At 54.0% G+C, this 14944-nt stretch overlaps 1 protein-coding gene across 2 annotated transcripts; it reads right to left on the reverse strand.

Moving 5' to 3' along the window:
* Nucleotides 1–7204: 7204 nt before the first annotated feature.
* Nucleotides 7205–10644, reverse strand: LOC119111060 (thymidylate kinase). 2 transcript variants are annotated; one of them, XM_037234889.1, is made up of 2 exons: nucleotides 10542–10644; nucleotides 7205–8063 (listed from the first exon to the last, which is right to left on the reverse strand). In XM_037234889.1, exon 2 carries the CDS (start codon nucleotides 8020–8022, stop codon nucleotides 7330–7332), a length of 693 nt encoding a protein of 230 aa, XP_037090784.1. In that variant the 5' UTR covers nucleotides 8023–8063; nucleotides 10542–10644; the 3' UTR covers nucleotides 7205–7329. The 2 variants fall into 2 exon arrangements, with proteins under 2 accessions (XP_037090784.1, XP_037090791.1); XM_037234896.1 differs by lacking the exon at nucleotides 10542–10644 and adding an exon at nucleotides 10227–10259.
* Between the last annotated feature and the right edge of the window lie 4300 nt (nucleotides 10645–14944).

A 14944-nucleotide genomic window follows, 5' to 3' on the forward strand; every position in this document is an offset into this window, starting at 1 on the left:
CGGCCGCATCTGATCGACTCGCGCCGCCCTCTGTCGGCAGTGGCCGCGCAGTCCAGGTCAGTGCAGAGGACGGAGGCGGCATGTCGTGGGCCGGCACCGTTACCGCGGGCGGAGCGCCGGCCGCCCCAGCACGTGACACGGAGCCAGTCCGGCCACCCGTCGACAACGGCCAATTATCGGCCGCGGAGCGCCGCTCTCGCAGCAGGCGGCCGGCAGTGATCAGACAGCGGTCACCACCGCGAACCGGCCGTACGTGGGTGACGCGACGCCCAGCGACGGCAGCGCCATCTGTCCTGTACGCAATGGAACTAGTAATGTTGGATCATGACGCATCCGTGGCGGCAAAAAATCGCATTTTTGAAAACGTGCGGTCGGTTGTCGCGGACATTTTAAGTACATGAGCCGGTGATACAGTTTCCTTTTCAGTTGAGGGATGCTCTGGTCTCCTGCTCAGGGACGAAATACGACGAGAACCCGTTTTCGCCCGTATTTTGTGGGTACTTCTGGCCATTTTCTCTGTCCAGGCCACCAACCCCTTCCCATCAGCGTATTTTGCGAAACGATGCCCTGAGGAAGAACCACTGCATATCATGACGCCAAGATTGAAACTATAAATGCAAGCGCAAAGCCACTAAGGCAAGTGGTTATCAGAAGGTGTTCCTTCAAATAACGGATAACTGTTTACGGGCACTGCAACCAGCGTACAAGCTGTCAAAGGCCCCTCCAAGAGATCGAAGCAGACGCCGGCCAGGCGGCACCGGCCAGCACCTGACGCCTTCCCCGCCGGCTCTGACCTGTCTATCGACCAAACTTGACCCCTGGCGCCGGGGCCGGACGCACAAGCCGGGCGGCGCCGGGATGAGTTGGTCGATCCGCTCCGCCGACCTTGCGGGGCTTCAGCACGCGAGGCGAGCAGGCTCATGCAAACATAGCGGGCCCGGGGCTCGGTCCCGACCGGCCGGCACAACAGCGCTGCCGCCAGAAACCAGTCCGCTCCGCTTCCCGATAGCGTGGGCTTAGTTGGCCGAGACGTGTCATTGCGTCACAGCAGCCGTGCAATCGGCTGCCGTGACTCAGAGGAAAGAACTGTCAGGCCGACACTCCGGGCTGTTATCCATGAGTTTTCCGCTCGGTTCCGGTTCCAAAGACTCCGGCGCTATCTAACGTTCGCTGAAAGTGGCCGCTCGCACAACAAATGTCGTAGAACAGACAGCATACGGAAAACAAACGCCCTAAGCTTTTCATAAATATATCAGCCAACACCAGTAGTGGCACACATATGATGCGAATGGCGCATCACGAGGTAATCTTTGGGCTTACTGCCAGGATCAGCCGGCTGCGGGATCCGCGACTAAGCTGCGCTAATCCAGCGCGTCCTCAGCTTCCGCGCGGTCTCCATAAGCTGGCGTGTTATGCCGTAATGCCAAACGCGTGGCCCAGCTTCCTGGCGGCGTCCTCTTCGGCCGGCACCCGGACGTGTCCTCCCGACCACAGAGCAGAGGAAAACGCCGCGCGCGTCGTGACCATATTCCGGTTTAAGCGCGAATGAAGAGGAAAACACGGAACGAGCCTCGCGCACCTCAGTGGAGAATCGTATTTTGCAGCGTCATCACATGGCATGGCGTACCGCCGGGCAGCGTCAGCTCGTGATACAGCATAACGCCGGGCAGCGCCAGCTCATGGCACAGTATGATGTCACAGTACCATGGCACAGACATGGCACAGACATGGCACAGACGGGATACGGCCCCGGCCCCGTGGGCTGGGGCCGTACCCTGTCCCTGTTTGTCAGTGTCTTGAGGGGGCCGGGGCCGTATCTCGTCTCTATTTGTCAGTGCCCTGCGCGGACCACGGCCGTACCTTGTCGCTGTGGTGCACGTCCTGCCGGCCGCGCTTCAGCGTCGGCGGCCGGATGACCCGGCGCTGCACGCCGCCGGCGCCAGCGCCAGCCGGCAGCTCCATCGGAGCGGCGCCGGGCGGGGGTCACACCATGGTCGGCCACGAGGCGCGCGGCGGCCGGCCGGCCGGCTGCCGGCACAGGGACGACACGATCAATAGCGATCCACCGGGTTGCGACTGGCGGGTTCCAGGCCGGTACGCCGCACGTGGCGATACATAGCCGGTGTCGAAGACTGAGGGCCTGAACACGTTGTAACGTGGGGTATGGCGCTAGCCGGGCACAGCGTTAAATGAGCTGGGCCGCAACAGGAAACGTGAGTCAAAAGCGAAGTGACATATTGGGCCCCGGCGTACGAGCAGGCTCCAAAGCCGACCGGTCACACTGCGCCTCTTAAACACACGGTCAGATTTCACGTAGACTCGTATGAGCACGTACCACACCCTGAAAACTGCGAGGGCGCGCTCACAAAACCACGCCCACCTCGGCAAGTCAATATGGCGCACCGACCGGCACTCAGACCACGAGATGGATACGTCAAGCGAGACATTGGCAAGCTATGATGGCGACAAGTCACGAACACGGTGTGAACACTCACACAGAGACGATTAGCAGGCACTTAACCGGCCGCACGCTTCGCAGAGGCAGGGCATGGGACAAGACACAGTGCAAGGCAAAGGTCCCAGGAGACGCCGACATCCAGTTCCATAACGGGGAGATCGGGTTCATCGGAGCTCAACAGCTGTCCTGGTGACCGGCCAGCACCACGGTTGGGCAGCCGTCGGGCAAAAACGGCCAACTTGCAAACCGTGAAAGACGGGGGCAGGCGACCGACCGCGAGGTCGCGGCGAGGTCACACGGGTCACGCGTTCGGGTGCCACGCGACCCAGCCAGGCGTGGCGTGACGGCCGGGGTCGCCCGCGACCCGCCACTGCAGCGGGCGGGGGAGGGCTCGGCCCGCGCGGCCCGTGGGAAGCCGGCGCCGCTGAGCACCTCCCCCGGGCACACCGGCCGGCGCGCGGCCGACTCGGCCGGCGTCGGCCGGCGTTCAGACACGGAGGGAGACGTGCTGGCACGCTTCCGCACCCCTCAGCGCACTACAGGGATAGGGGGCGCTCAACGAGCCACGCTCTGCCACACACCCAGACCGGCGTTTCGTTTTCGTTTCCGGCGTGTCCACACGCCCTTGCTCGTCACGACAGCCCTTCAGTTTACCCACTCAGCATCCAGTGCGAACCATTCTCAATACATCCCACGCACCGCATCCTTCCATCGTTGCTGGCCGATTGTTGGCACGGATTCGTCCCGTGGCATGCCAACCGACCCCGCCCGTCATACCGCCAGTGTGAGACAACCGTCATGGGCCTGTCCGACGAACGTGAGACGGTGCGCGACGATGGAGCCGACAGCGACCCGACCCCCGTCCGCCCCGCGTGTGCTGGTGGCGCCGGCGCCGGCGGCAGCGGCACCGCCGAGCCGCTGGACAACTGTCGGAATTGGCCGCGATGGTCCGATGCCGGCGGAACTGTCCAGGAGGGGGGGGGGGGGGCGGGGGTCAGCCGGTGCGGCGCGCGCCGGACGGGCGCGCCCGCGGTCGGCGGCCACGATGGCCGCGACGGCGGGGTGTTAGTCATCGCCCGTGACGGCGGACCTTCTGTAGGGACGGGGACGGGGGCAGGTGGACAAGCCGGATCAATGCCGAGACAGTGCGACTTTACCGCGTCCTACTTTATTCCAATGGAACGCGATAACGTTATAATCCCATTCTTCCCCAAGCGGTGTGGCTCCCTCCCGCTGAAGCCCGTTGGAGCCCGTGACGAGACCTCTGACCAGGCACCTAGGGTGCGACCTCCAGCAGACCCGGACGCACTGCCGTGCCGGTACCGGTCCGCCGGTTACAGCGGCAGCAGCGCGGGACTGCCTCTGATGTCATGCCCGATCGCGGCGACCCCGATCCCACGGCCGGCCTGGTGACTACCTCGCCCAGCCAGCGGGCAGCAGACGCCCGCTCGACCGTTCACTTGAGAGTGACCGAGCAGACTAAGCGCTCGCGATCGAGCCCACCCTTCCACAATCCAGCTGGACCGCCTCGGACCCCAAGGGCCGATACAGCCTTTGTCATTTGCATACGAGTGAGGCGCTGCAAGGTCACAAGTGCAGTATCAGTAAATGCACGAGCATTATGCCAATAAAGGCTACCCGCGGACTGCGTCAGCACCAGCTGGTGGTGCAAATTGCGCGTTCGAGGGCTATGCTGAGGAGGGGCAGCAGTCAGCAGCTTGCATCCCAATGCCAGGGGATGGGATGGCACGAGGAGTCACCACACCGCGACATGACCAGAGGCAAAAACATGATTCATATGGTCAGAAACAGATTGGCACAGCCTGGCACCTGCAAATGAATCAGAATCATACTGGCAGGCACCTGCCCATGGCACTGGCAGGCACCCATCTGAGGCACTGACAGAGTCCATCACATATTGATGCTGCATGCATGAAAAGGGCAGCCATGGACATGCACTGCCCAATGACCTCCATGCTCAAATTGCACCAATAACATCTCATATGAGCTAAATAGAAAAAAACTTACTGCTGTGTGCTCATCCAATGACAGTACATTTGTGAACACAGCTTATTTGCTCACGGTAGCCTTGCATACCATACAGACAATTGTCTCCAATTCAGAAAACACCCAACTGTTTTCCACAGCCTTGTTATCAAGGCCTGTCACCAACCAACACACCAGTTATTTCATTCAAATGTTAGGTTCCATGTCTCCATTCTGTTCTTTCTGGAGGCAAAAAAATAGCTAAACCTGTCAAACATGCAGGAATAAGCTGGTTCCTTTCCAGACCTGATCCCCTTTTCTCTCAAGGTTGAGCAGCTAGTTCCCCCCTCCCCAACTTAACAGAAAACTACACTCCTGCTCTGCAGCCATCCCAAGGCAACTAGGCCCTTATGATTCAAATACCAAAGTAAAAGAGCAGAAGAGCATATTCAGATATAAAGAGCATATTCATGGTAAAAGAGCCCTGTCAAGTTGTTAGTGGTAATTATGCCTTGATGTAAAGCAATCAGCCCGGGTGCAGGACCCATAGATAAGACAGTAGTAAAAGTTATACCAATATGCCACTGCTAACTTTTTCTGGCACCAAAACTGATGAATTTCATACATATCACTAAGCCAAGGTGGTGTGAACAGTCTATGTCATAGAAGCACTTCAATGAAAATCATGTGTGAAATGAGGCTTGACCTTGTGCAGCTCTGTGACCTGGAAAATAGCTGTCACTGATAAATAATGAAACAAGCTGTCATGAATAGCTGATCAGAAGCTTCAAGCATCTTGTTTTTGCTTGTATCATATGCATAATTGTACTGAATGATGTGGACTTTATTTTCAAAAGCGCTCAGGCTGCTGGGGCCACTTTGAGTCATACAATGGTCGCGAGAGGCACACATCCAGACGGCACATTCATTCAGTACTGACAACTTACAATTGCAGGCGAGTCTAACAGTAGTTCAGCCCGGTAATGGAATAGTTTACCACGGACGAAAAAACAAAGGCTTGTTCCTTTGTCAACAGGACCCGATTACTTACGTTTCGCAGATTGTCCTGAGCTCACGCTGCTCACTTCAGCTCACGCCGCCAAATGGAGCAGAGTTGTACTCAGCGAAACGAAAAGAGTCTGGCGCAATCTGACACAATCTTTTACCCGTAGCCTAGACGAACAGAGAACGCCGACGCGCCGGCACCAGCGACTGCAAACCGCACTCAACACACACACACACACTCCCGCAGTAGACTGCTGCAGATGCAGTTTTACAACGGCGGCGCTTCAAGCTCTCTGGGTGGCGATCGACCCGCAGCCTGAAAGAGAAGAGGCAGCTGAATGAAAGTTGTATTTCAAGAGCGTGACTTCATGGGGACTCTGAGCGACGGAGCTATGAGGGTATAAGACCAACGTTAGCGTGGCCAAGGGCAAACTTTGCAGCTACGCGCCCTTTTAGAAGCGACTCGGCACTTTTGGAGCCGAAGGCTTAAAAATAATTGTAGTTCAAGGCGTTCGTAATGTTTATATCACATTCAAAACCGACTTTCCAAGCATGGTTGTTGGCGCTGAGGGAAAGGGTCTGGAGGACATAACCCCTTCAAGTCTTGTAAAGACGATTTGAGAGAATAAAGATAAAAACCAGTTACCAAGACCAACCGAGACCATCCGCCCAAAAGTGTCCTCCGAATTCAAAAGCATGGCCACCATGGCGTGGAGACGGAGGGGCTACCTTGAGTGATAGGGCCACTTATGATCCAATTTGCCCCCGTCCCGGAGGAAATGCTGACTAGGCTGCTGACTCCATCATGAACCAACAGAATTGATGAGCTGTAAGGACGTAGAACGCCACATGTGGAACGACATCAAAGCTAGCGCTTTCCAGCTTAGCGTTTTTGATCGGTGGACAACCCATTACCTAGAAAAGAAAATGTACCGTATCCAACACGACCCATGGGTGGATGGGCACAACACGCCGCCTGCGTGTTTCTGCAGTTAAGAGAATCCAAGTAGCACATCATGTTAAGGCCTCGCGACTGATTCTCTTGCGATGCCTGTTGAAATATTTCTGGTTATCACGCCTCGATGTAAAGCAATCAGCCCATGTTCAGGACCCATAGATAAGACAATAGTAATAGCCTTATATCTCGAAGAAAAGCCAAGAGAGTAAACCAACAGAAGTAATAGGCTGAACTATTTCACCAGAACCTGCAAAATCGAGTAGTATCATCGGCAAGCAACTTTGAATTTACTTCTGCTATTGTTTCGATAAAGGCATGTTGCTAAAACATCAAACCATCTACATATCCATTATCCTGTTATTTCGAGGAATGAGGCTATTACTAGTCTTAACAATGTAAATAATGCTCCTCGCAAATGTACTGAACAACTTACGTAGCAGGTTCAGGACTCAAAACAGACACCACATTCGTTGAATTTCCATTGATTTTTAGCACTTCACGTAACAGTAACCTGTCACAGTAGTGCCGTTTCTTTAACGGCATTTCCGGGTGAGGATTTCGCCTGGCACGATTTGGGTAATGCTCAGGATTGCACCAAAAATTCAGACACAACGCGTATTCAAACCCTGTGTAATGCACAAAAGTGGTGATAACGACGCCGTTTAGCACCAAATACAACGCTACAGGCAACAACCAGCTCCGCCACCTGGGACTGCCTCCAGGACAATCCCAAGCTGCTGGCATGCTGAGCAGCGCGGCGGGAGTGTCGCATCCACATGACAGGTGATATTCCCCATCGAAAATATTACCGAAACGCACACCCGGGCATCGTAGGCAACGGCTACAGGCTTTGGCAAACTGATCCTCACAAAACGATCACCGTATAGCGTGCATGGCCACGAGGTGACACCACGTGATTGCGCTACGCGGGTTGATCTTGCGCGGGCGCTTCGCTATCTGCCCAGAGCTGGGGCGGCTCGGCAAGTCGCTCGCTGTCCATGCACTCCTCGGCCAGGCGCAGCAGGTCGCTGAACACGAGGTCTGGCTCGCGGGCGGCATCCACGCGCCGCCAGTAGGACGCCCACAGCTGGGCGTAGTTGTCGGCCACGCGCGACTGGAAGTCGTGCGTCTCGTAGCGCTCGGCGCCGAAGCCGGCGCGGCGCGCTGCCTCGGCCGGCGCCAGGTCCAGGTAGAGCACCAGGTCGGGCTGCGGCAGGCCGACGTCCGGCTGGCGGCACCAGTCCAGCGTGAGGCCCGGCTTGGCAGCGCTGTATGCGGCGCCCGAGAACGCGTATCGATCAACCACCAACGACACGCCCTCAGCCAGCAGGCGGCGCATGCGCGGCAGCAGCTCCCACCGGTTGGCGGAGAAGAGCAGGTGGATGGGCCGGTCGTCCGCGGCGCGGTCGTCGCCGCCGCCGCCGCCGCCGGACAGGTACTCGTTGATGAGCTGGCCGATGCGCGTGCTGCGCTCGGGGAAGCGCAGCAGGTGGGCCGGCCGGCCGCGCGCCGCCAGTGCCTCCACCAGGCGGCGCGCCTGCGTCGACTTGCCCGCCTTGTCGATGCCCTCCAGCACGATCAGCGCGCCGCGCCCGCCAGACTTGGCCAGCGACATGACGGCGACGAGGCGCAGCTTCCAGCGGAGCTCAGAACCTCCTGTCGGGAGAATAACGCGCAGTTAGTGGAGGCACCTGTGGCAATTGTGTGTGATCTGCCCGTGATGATAGACACTCAATGTGGGGAGGGGGGTTGATGAGCAGTGTTGAGCTACATTTTGTGTGGATGGGCATGGAACATGTGCACTTGGTGGTATGACTGAAATATTTATATTTCATCTGTCAGGCAGATTGTCACACATTCAAGGTCATGCTGGTACCAGCCACAATCATCATATAAGACCATTTGCAGAGCATCACTTAAGAATTTAGCCAGCATTGTCATTTGTGTAGCAGGCATGTTCCAAGTTTTGGGTTACAGTGGACACATTGAATGTTATGTTTCAATTGCATGACAATGTCTCCCAAGACACATGCATATTTCAGGGCTGCAGACAACTCTACAAGGTGTCTTCCTAATTTGTTAAGCTAAGAAAGCATAACAGTAGACTGACCCACTCCCTGGCATGCAGCCAAAACTTTCTTCAGAGGAACCCAACCATTCAACTTTCTTCACAGTCACATTATTTAGACCTATGTCCCATGAAATCCCCATAATCTGGAGCAAGGCCTTGGCTCAGAGGGGCATGGCATGTCCCCTATGGCCCTACCCCAGCCTTGTTTCTGTGGCCACTCACTTATATAGTTTAACAACCTGCACTCAGCCATTTCAGGCATTAGTGGGAGCCTACACCTACAGAGCTGAGCCAGGTCTGGAAACACATTAATTTCACAAGCTTGTTCAGGGTATGCATTTTAGGTACATAACTGCACTGTTTTGAGCCTAGAAAATTGCTCTCAAAGAGGACTGCATACATGGATTGTTCTGATAAACCAATCAAGGTTCCACCTACTGCACCTTCAGAATAACCTGATAAAATCCTTTCCATGATCATACAACCACACATTCAAGGTTATCAGCAGCAGGTGGTCAGCAGCTAATGACATGTCCTTGCTGCTCATGAGCATTAGTGTAATCCTCCTGTGGTCAATTTCAGGTGCATGAATACTCAGACCTTAGCTTAGCATCCTGTGGCATTCTGGCAGTCTCTTGTGTCAGGCCTGTGGCTAGGTCTTTCATGGCTTTTCTTGTGAGCATATGAGTTTTGTCTTGTTTTGCTCTTAATATAACATGCAATTCCAGCAATGAAACTGAGTTGTTAGGCATGACTGCATTTCTAAATGTGGCCATGAGGTTGTACTCATCATTCACAGTTCTCATCTCTGCTGCGTTCCCATTAACCTCAGGTCCCAAAACTGCAATCATAATTTAAATTTTGGGTTTGAGGCTCATGTTAAGGATCACAAATAAATGTCCTCACCCAAAATGTTTTCATCTTTGGTAACTGAACTGGCATCAATCATCTGCATTGAGTTTCTACTCGGGAATCAAGATGGAATGATTGGTGTATGCAGAAACATGTGGTTGATGAAAGCTCTATCCAAAGTTCTGAAACATTGTTTAAATTATTTTAATCCTGTCTAATAAGGTTTGTTTTTGTTAAATGGTTCCTAAGCTTATACCTTATATCTTAGATTGCCTTACCTTACACTTACCAGGATTTAGGGAGGCAAAAGTGTGTGTAACCCATTCTCACTAAGATCCTCTGGTTACTACCCAGAATATGCAGCACAAATTTCCAAAAATTGTCAAATAGAGCAAAAATTGTCCCATGCATTATTTACAGACAAGAGATTTTCTGTGGATTATGTGACATTCTGCTACATCTGTGCCATGCTTAAATGTGTTTTATGCAAGTGTCTCTATGAAATTAGATGTTACCCCAACCACTTTTAGATACAAAATTGACAGTATGTATACATCAGGGTTCAGAACCCAGAAGAATCATCAAGACTGCCCCTACAATATACCTAACAATATTTGTCCCCAAAACTGCCCATTTATCCAATTTTTCATGTTCAAGCCCCACTGAATAGAAAATTACTCTTAGGCACAAAATTACTATTGTAAATGATTACCCCTAAAACACCAATAAGCAACAAAAGAATAGGAAATTACAGTTCTGGTTCAGATAAGCATTTTGACACATCCCTATCAAACAGGAAAGCTGGTGTGGATACTCTTTTTAACACAAGGTAGCAATGTATACCATGACCTCACTTTGTTTCCACTGAAATGCTGCAAGGCCATTTCCCACATTACCTATGGCTCTTGGTGCCAAAACACCATAATGTAAGGCTGCTCCCTCAGCTGTAGACACCACAACACGACGTTTCAGCACTTGCTTGTTGCATCAGATTTCCAGTGCAGGAAATTGGGAGCTTGGACGGAGCTACCAAATATCGGGCAAATTCCACATCAAAACAACAGAAGAGCACTTGCACGGAAATGACCCTATCTGACACAATCCCGTCCCAAAATGCCGCCAATGAATTTGCTGCCTACTCAGGAGCCTCCGTAAGCCACACAACTGCCGATGCACCCGGAAAATATTCTTGAAGCACGTAAGCTGCATACCTTACGGCAACCCACGCCGGCAGCCGCCACCACAAGTTGCAACCCAAACTCAGTTGCCTTGCAACGACCGGCCCGGTCGATGGTTCGTGGACACGCAGTTCTCAACGCCCCATGAACGCGGCCGGTACCACGGTTCGACTTTTGCCGCCATTCCGCAACATCCAGGGATGTTGGTACAAGAATGTTAAAAATAGTGGCCGTGCGTGAGACAAATAGGAACCAACACAGAAGCTCTAGTAAAAAGCAACGTTTTTCGGTTCAGATATTTAAATTCCTATTTTTGAAGCTCAAAAAGTGAAATAATGTTCTCGAAGTGTGATTTGTGCAGTAGAACTGAAAGAACGGGAAACGCAATCGCTTTATAGATGTCTCTTGTTATTCTACTGATCAAGATGTATACATGAAGAGCGCTGGTAGCGGGGAAACCACAGGGAGTTGCACACAAAAACACATATAGAAAAGTACGCATGACGATTGTTCATAAGATAAAGCACGTGTGTCTCATGTTCGTCAGGATAAAGTACGTAGGGTATGAAGCTGGTAAGGGCGAAAGTTTGTCATGCCAAAAATATGCGTGGATAAAGATATTATGGTAACGTGTTCGTCAAAAAAGCTTGTAACGCAAATGTCCGCACGCGCAAAAACTCGCGTAGAAAAATGTCGTAAGCAATTGTTTGGCACGGGTGTCGATTTGCATTATTTTGGGTGGGCCACTGACCCTCTCTGTCCCAACGTTCGATTTGGCTTTCCTCATGACGAGTTCGGCCCCCCCCCCCCCTGCCCAACTTTCAGAGCCAAGGTATAAGCAGAGCAGTGCAAGCAAGCAAGGATATACCCTGCAAGTGGGCATATATGGCATCGGAAACAGTGTAGGCTTTTGGACAGTGTAATGAGCCCTTAAATCTCCACATTTACTACCCTGTCATTTAGCGAAAAAAACATTTTCGTCTGCTCGTGGGCGCATCACTTTTCCTTAGAACTGCTCTTGGTCGCCTGGATGCGCAAAGACGGCCAATCTGTTGGGTTTTGTGTTAAAAAAGCTGGTTATGTTCAGCCAGCTTTGTGCCCATCAGGAACCTAAGAGGCCCTTTAGGGTCCAGGGGGAGGGTCCATCTGGACGTGGTCCGTGGTCCCCATCTGGATCTGCCACTGCCGTCATCACCCGACTGAGGAATTATATTCAGCAGTGTCGCGATGAGAGCTGCGCACGAACCAGATGGGACAGAGTTAAAGCTATCTCATGCTATATACACATGCTATATAAGTTAAGCTCGTGCTATCAGATTTCTGCCTCCTTCGCCGCCTCGCCCTTCACTATGCCTCCTTTGCTGTTAATACGCTAATCTTTGACCCCGAGCCCTCATATCATGCCCTGTCCAACCGATTTGCCTCGCCTGAGGCGCATAGATACTGGGTGACCGTTATCCGGCTCTACCTTAATTGGTCGATCCAGACCGAGGGACAGGAGTAACGGTCACTGGGCTCCATGACAGGTTACAGACGCTCCAACAATGATTTTAGACTTTTGGTAGCAATCCCTTTCGTAAATCACTATTGGCCTAACCTTAGAATATGAGATGAGTTGGGAGAGGTTGGCAAAGGGCACCTATGTGGTGAAAGCTCCCTTCCCTATCCGTGAAAAGCATCGGATATTACCCTCTTGATTTCGAGGGGTACGATATTTTTCGTTTTATTATTCCTCTCACCCTCGGTCACTGAAACAAAGCTAGTAGGCACTGAAAGGTCCAATGTTGTTTGTAGTTTGAAATAAAGCGTAGATAGCCGGTAGACGCGCGATGCCGGTAGATATGAGAATGATAGCCGGTAGACGCGTGCGGCGTCTATCGGCTATCATTCTGGCGACACAAGAGGGGTGGTGTGGTCATCCGGATGTCCTACATGGGATCCATCGTACACTGGTCTCCTCCCTGATGCGGGAAACCCTCTGAACCGGAAAGTTGGCCCCAGATCAACACTGGGATCTGGGATCCTCATTTACACAAAAGACCCCTTATCGCCGCAGGGGGTCAAATGAGTGGCAGCGAAACTCCAGTTCGGCTTAACGGGTCCCTGGCTGGAGTGGGCTGGCGGATCCCACGTTTGGTTTTGAGACCCCTGACTGTCAAGATCCTTCCATTGTCTCACTGCGGCCTCTCATCGCAAGTTTTTAAATATTATTTCAATGTCAGAGGACCCCCAACCAACGCGAGAAGTTCTCTGGCATTCGTGGTCTCGTCCGTGTTCAGAAAATGTTCCACTGGCCAACTCAGGGCTTCTGGCAGACGCAGGGCCCTGCTAGGCAATGTGGGCTCCTGGCCGACACAGAGGCCCATCCTTGTTTCGGGGGCTGGCGCAATGCAAATACCGGGTACCGGCCTTGCCCTGCTTGGAAAATATGCTCCAGGGCTCAGACTGACACGGAGCCAACTGTTCGGTATTGGTAGCGTCTAACCGACACAGAGGCCCACATCGACTCAGGTGGCCCACGATCGACGTACAGAGTCATCTGAATAGCATTTGGGGGCTTGGCCCCACGGACTGGACACCTCAATATAACTTCCGGCTAGCTCTTCGGACCCTAAAATCGGGCCCGTTGACGTCAATCCCGTGGGGCCCTTTGGGCCCCTCTTCGGGCTCTCGAACGCTGTCCCTGGCTGACTCGGACCTTGTCAACACAGGACCCCCTGTTGGCACTCTGAGCCCCGACCGAGGCATAGGGTCCACGTTGATTCAGGGACCTCGACCAGGGGTGCAACCCAGGAAGGGGCCCCTGGGCCCTGGGCCGCTCCTTCCGTCCGGATGTTTCGTGTTTCATCACGGATGGCTCCCGACAGAAATTCAAACATCAGCGCGATATGTGCTCACCGAACTCCGGGCCTCTCCCTGAAAAAATATTGGCTGTGCTTCTGGCCTCGACCAATGGCGATCATGCGCCACATCTGTGCCCCTGCTTGTGAAATGGGCCCACGGGCTCTGGCTGACATGGAGTCAACTGTTTGGTGCTGGTGGTGCCTGACCGACATAGAGGCCCTCATCGACCCAGGGGGACCCCGATCGGTGCGAAGGACCATCTGATAGGTGTTTGTGGGCCCGACCATGCGGACCGAGGCCCCTCAATATGTCTGGTCAGCTCTTCGGGGGCTGAAATTGAGCCCTTAATATTCAGTCTTACGGGGTGCGTGCTCCCTGTGCCCTCCCCCTGTCTGCACCGTTGGCTGCACGCCAAGCGTTTCACTGCGCACCCAGCCGTTTCATCTCAGAAGTTAATGGGTTAAATCCACGCGTGGTGGTCACCAGCGCCACCGCCGACGGTCACCAGCGTCACCGCCGACGGTCACCAGCGTCACCGCCGACGGTCACCAGCGCCACCGCCGATGGTCGCCAGCGCCACCGTCGACGGCCACCAGACTAATGACCCAAACCTGAACCCAGTTGCCTTTACTTGCTGCGGCGGCTCCCTGGCATGACCGCCAACCACCCTCTCCGCCCCCCCCCCCTTCACCGCCCCCTGACACCATACGACAGGTCAATCCGAAGATAGCAGGCTCGTTAGGTGACGGGGCGGGGCTGATGGGGCGGGGTCGCCGCCGGCCGCCGGCCCCCATCAGCCGCTCGGCGCGCTCCGCCGCGCTCCGTCCGCCGCCCAACGTGTAGAGGCACCGGACCAGTGCCGGTGCTGGCTCGCGAGGAATCTGCCGGCAGGGCGGGGCCCCTTCGATTCGGGAGATGTGCTGACGGCGAGGAGAGGTGCTGTTTTTAACCGACCGACCGACCGCTTGGAGAACTAAGCCGGAAGTCGGCTGGGGAAGATTATGGAAAACCGGAGACGGCTGTTTGCTGTATGTCACTGCAGTGTACCGGTAAACATGCAGTAGTCTCGTGTTCAGTGGTAAGATGTTTGTACAGAGCCAAATCACCAACAGCCTGTCAAATGGTGGATATCTGTCACGTATTTATGCTTCTAAGCTTGGATGCTACCCAAACAAGCTTTCGAAGCAAATCACTTATCCGCCACGACATATGCATCAGTTTGCTAGTCATATCTCAATCCGTGTTCCGAACCCACTGGTTCGCCGCGCGAACATGTTCAACTGCGCGCCAAGATAGCTAGAGATGCCATACGAGCAAAGGAGATGCAGTGGTTGTATGCCCGCGTCCGCTCATGACGATATGGGATTGCATGCCGCGTTGACTTGTGAAGGATGGCTTATCATGAAGATTGAGCTGCTAAGCACCAGTGGCGGATCCAGAGGGGGAGGGGCACCGGCCATGCCCTCCCCCTTGGACCCATCAGGGCCATAGGCTCCGAAAGGGTCCGTAGCCGACCCAACAGACGCGGGTTTTTAACACAAAGCGCAACAAAATTGGATGTCTGGGCCTCCAGACGACCAAGAACAGTCGCA

The sequence above is a fragment of the Pollicipes pollicipes genome, unplaced genomic scaffold, assembly GCF_011947565.3.
Source record: "Pollicipes pollicipes isolate AB1234 unplaced genomic scaffold, Ppol_2.1 Scaffold_2555;HRSCAF=2994_pilon_pilon_pilon, whole genome shotgun sequence".
NCBI lineage: Eukaryota > Metazoa > Arthropoda > Thecostraca > Pollicipedomorpha > Pollicipedidae > Pollicipes > Pollicipes pollicipes.

What these genes read in the sequence shown, in the direction of transcription:
- LOC119111060 (XM_037234889.1), bottom strand. Translation starts at nt 8,022, where the DNA reads ATGTCGCTGGCCAAGTCTGGCGGGCGCGGCGCGCTGATCGTGCTGGAG.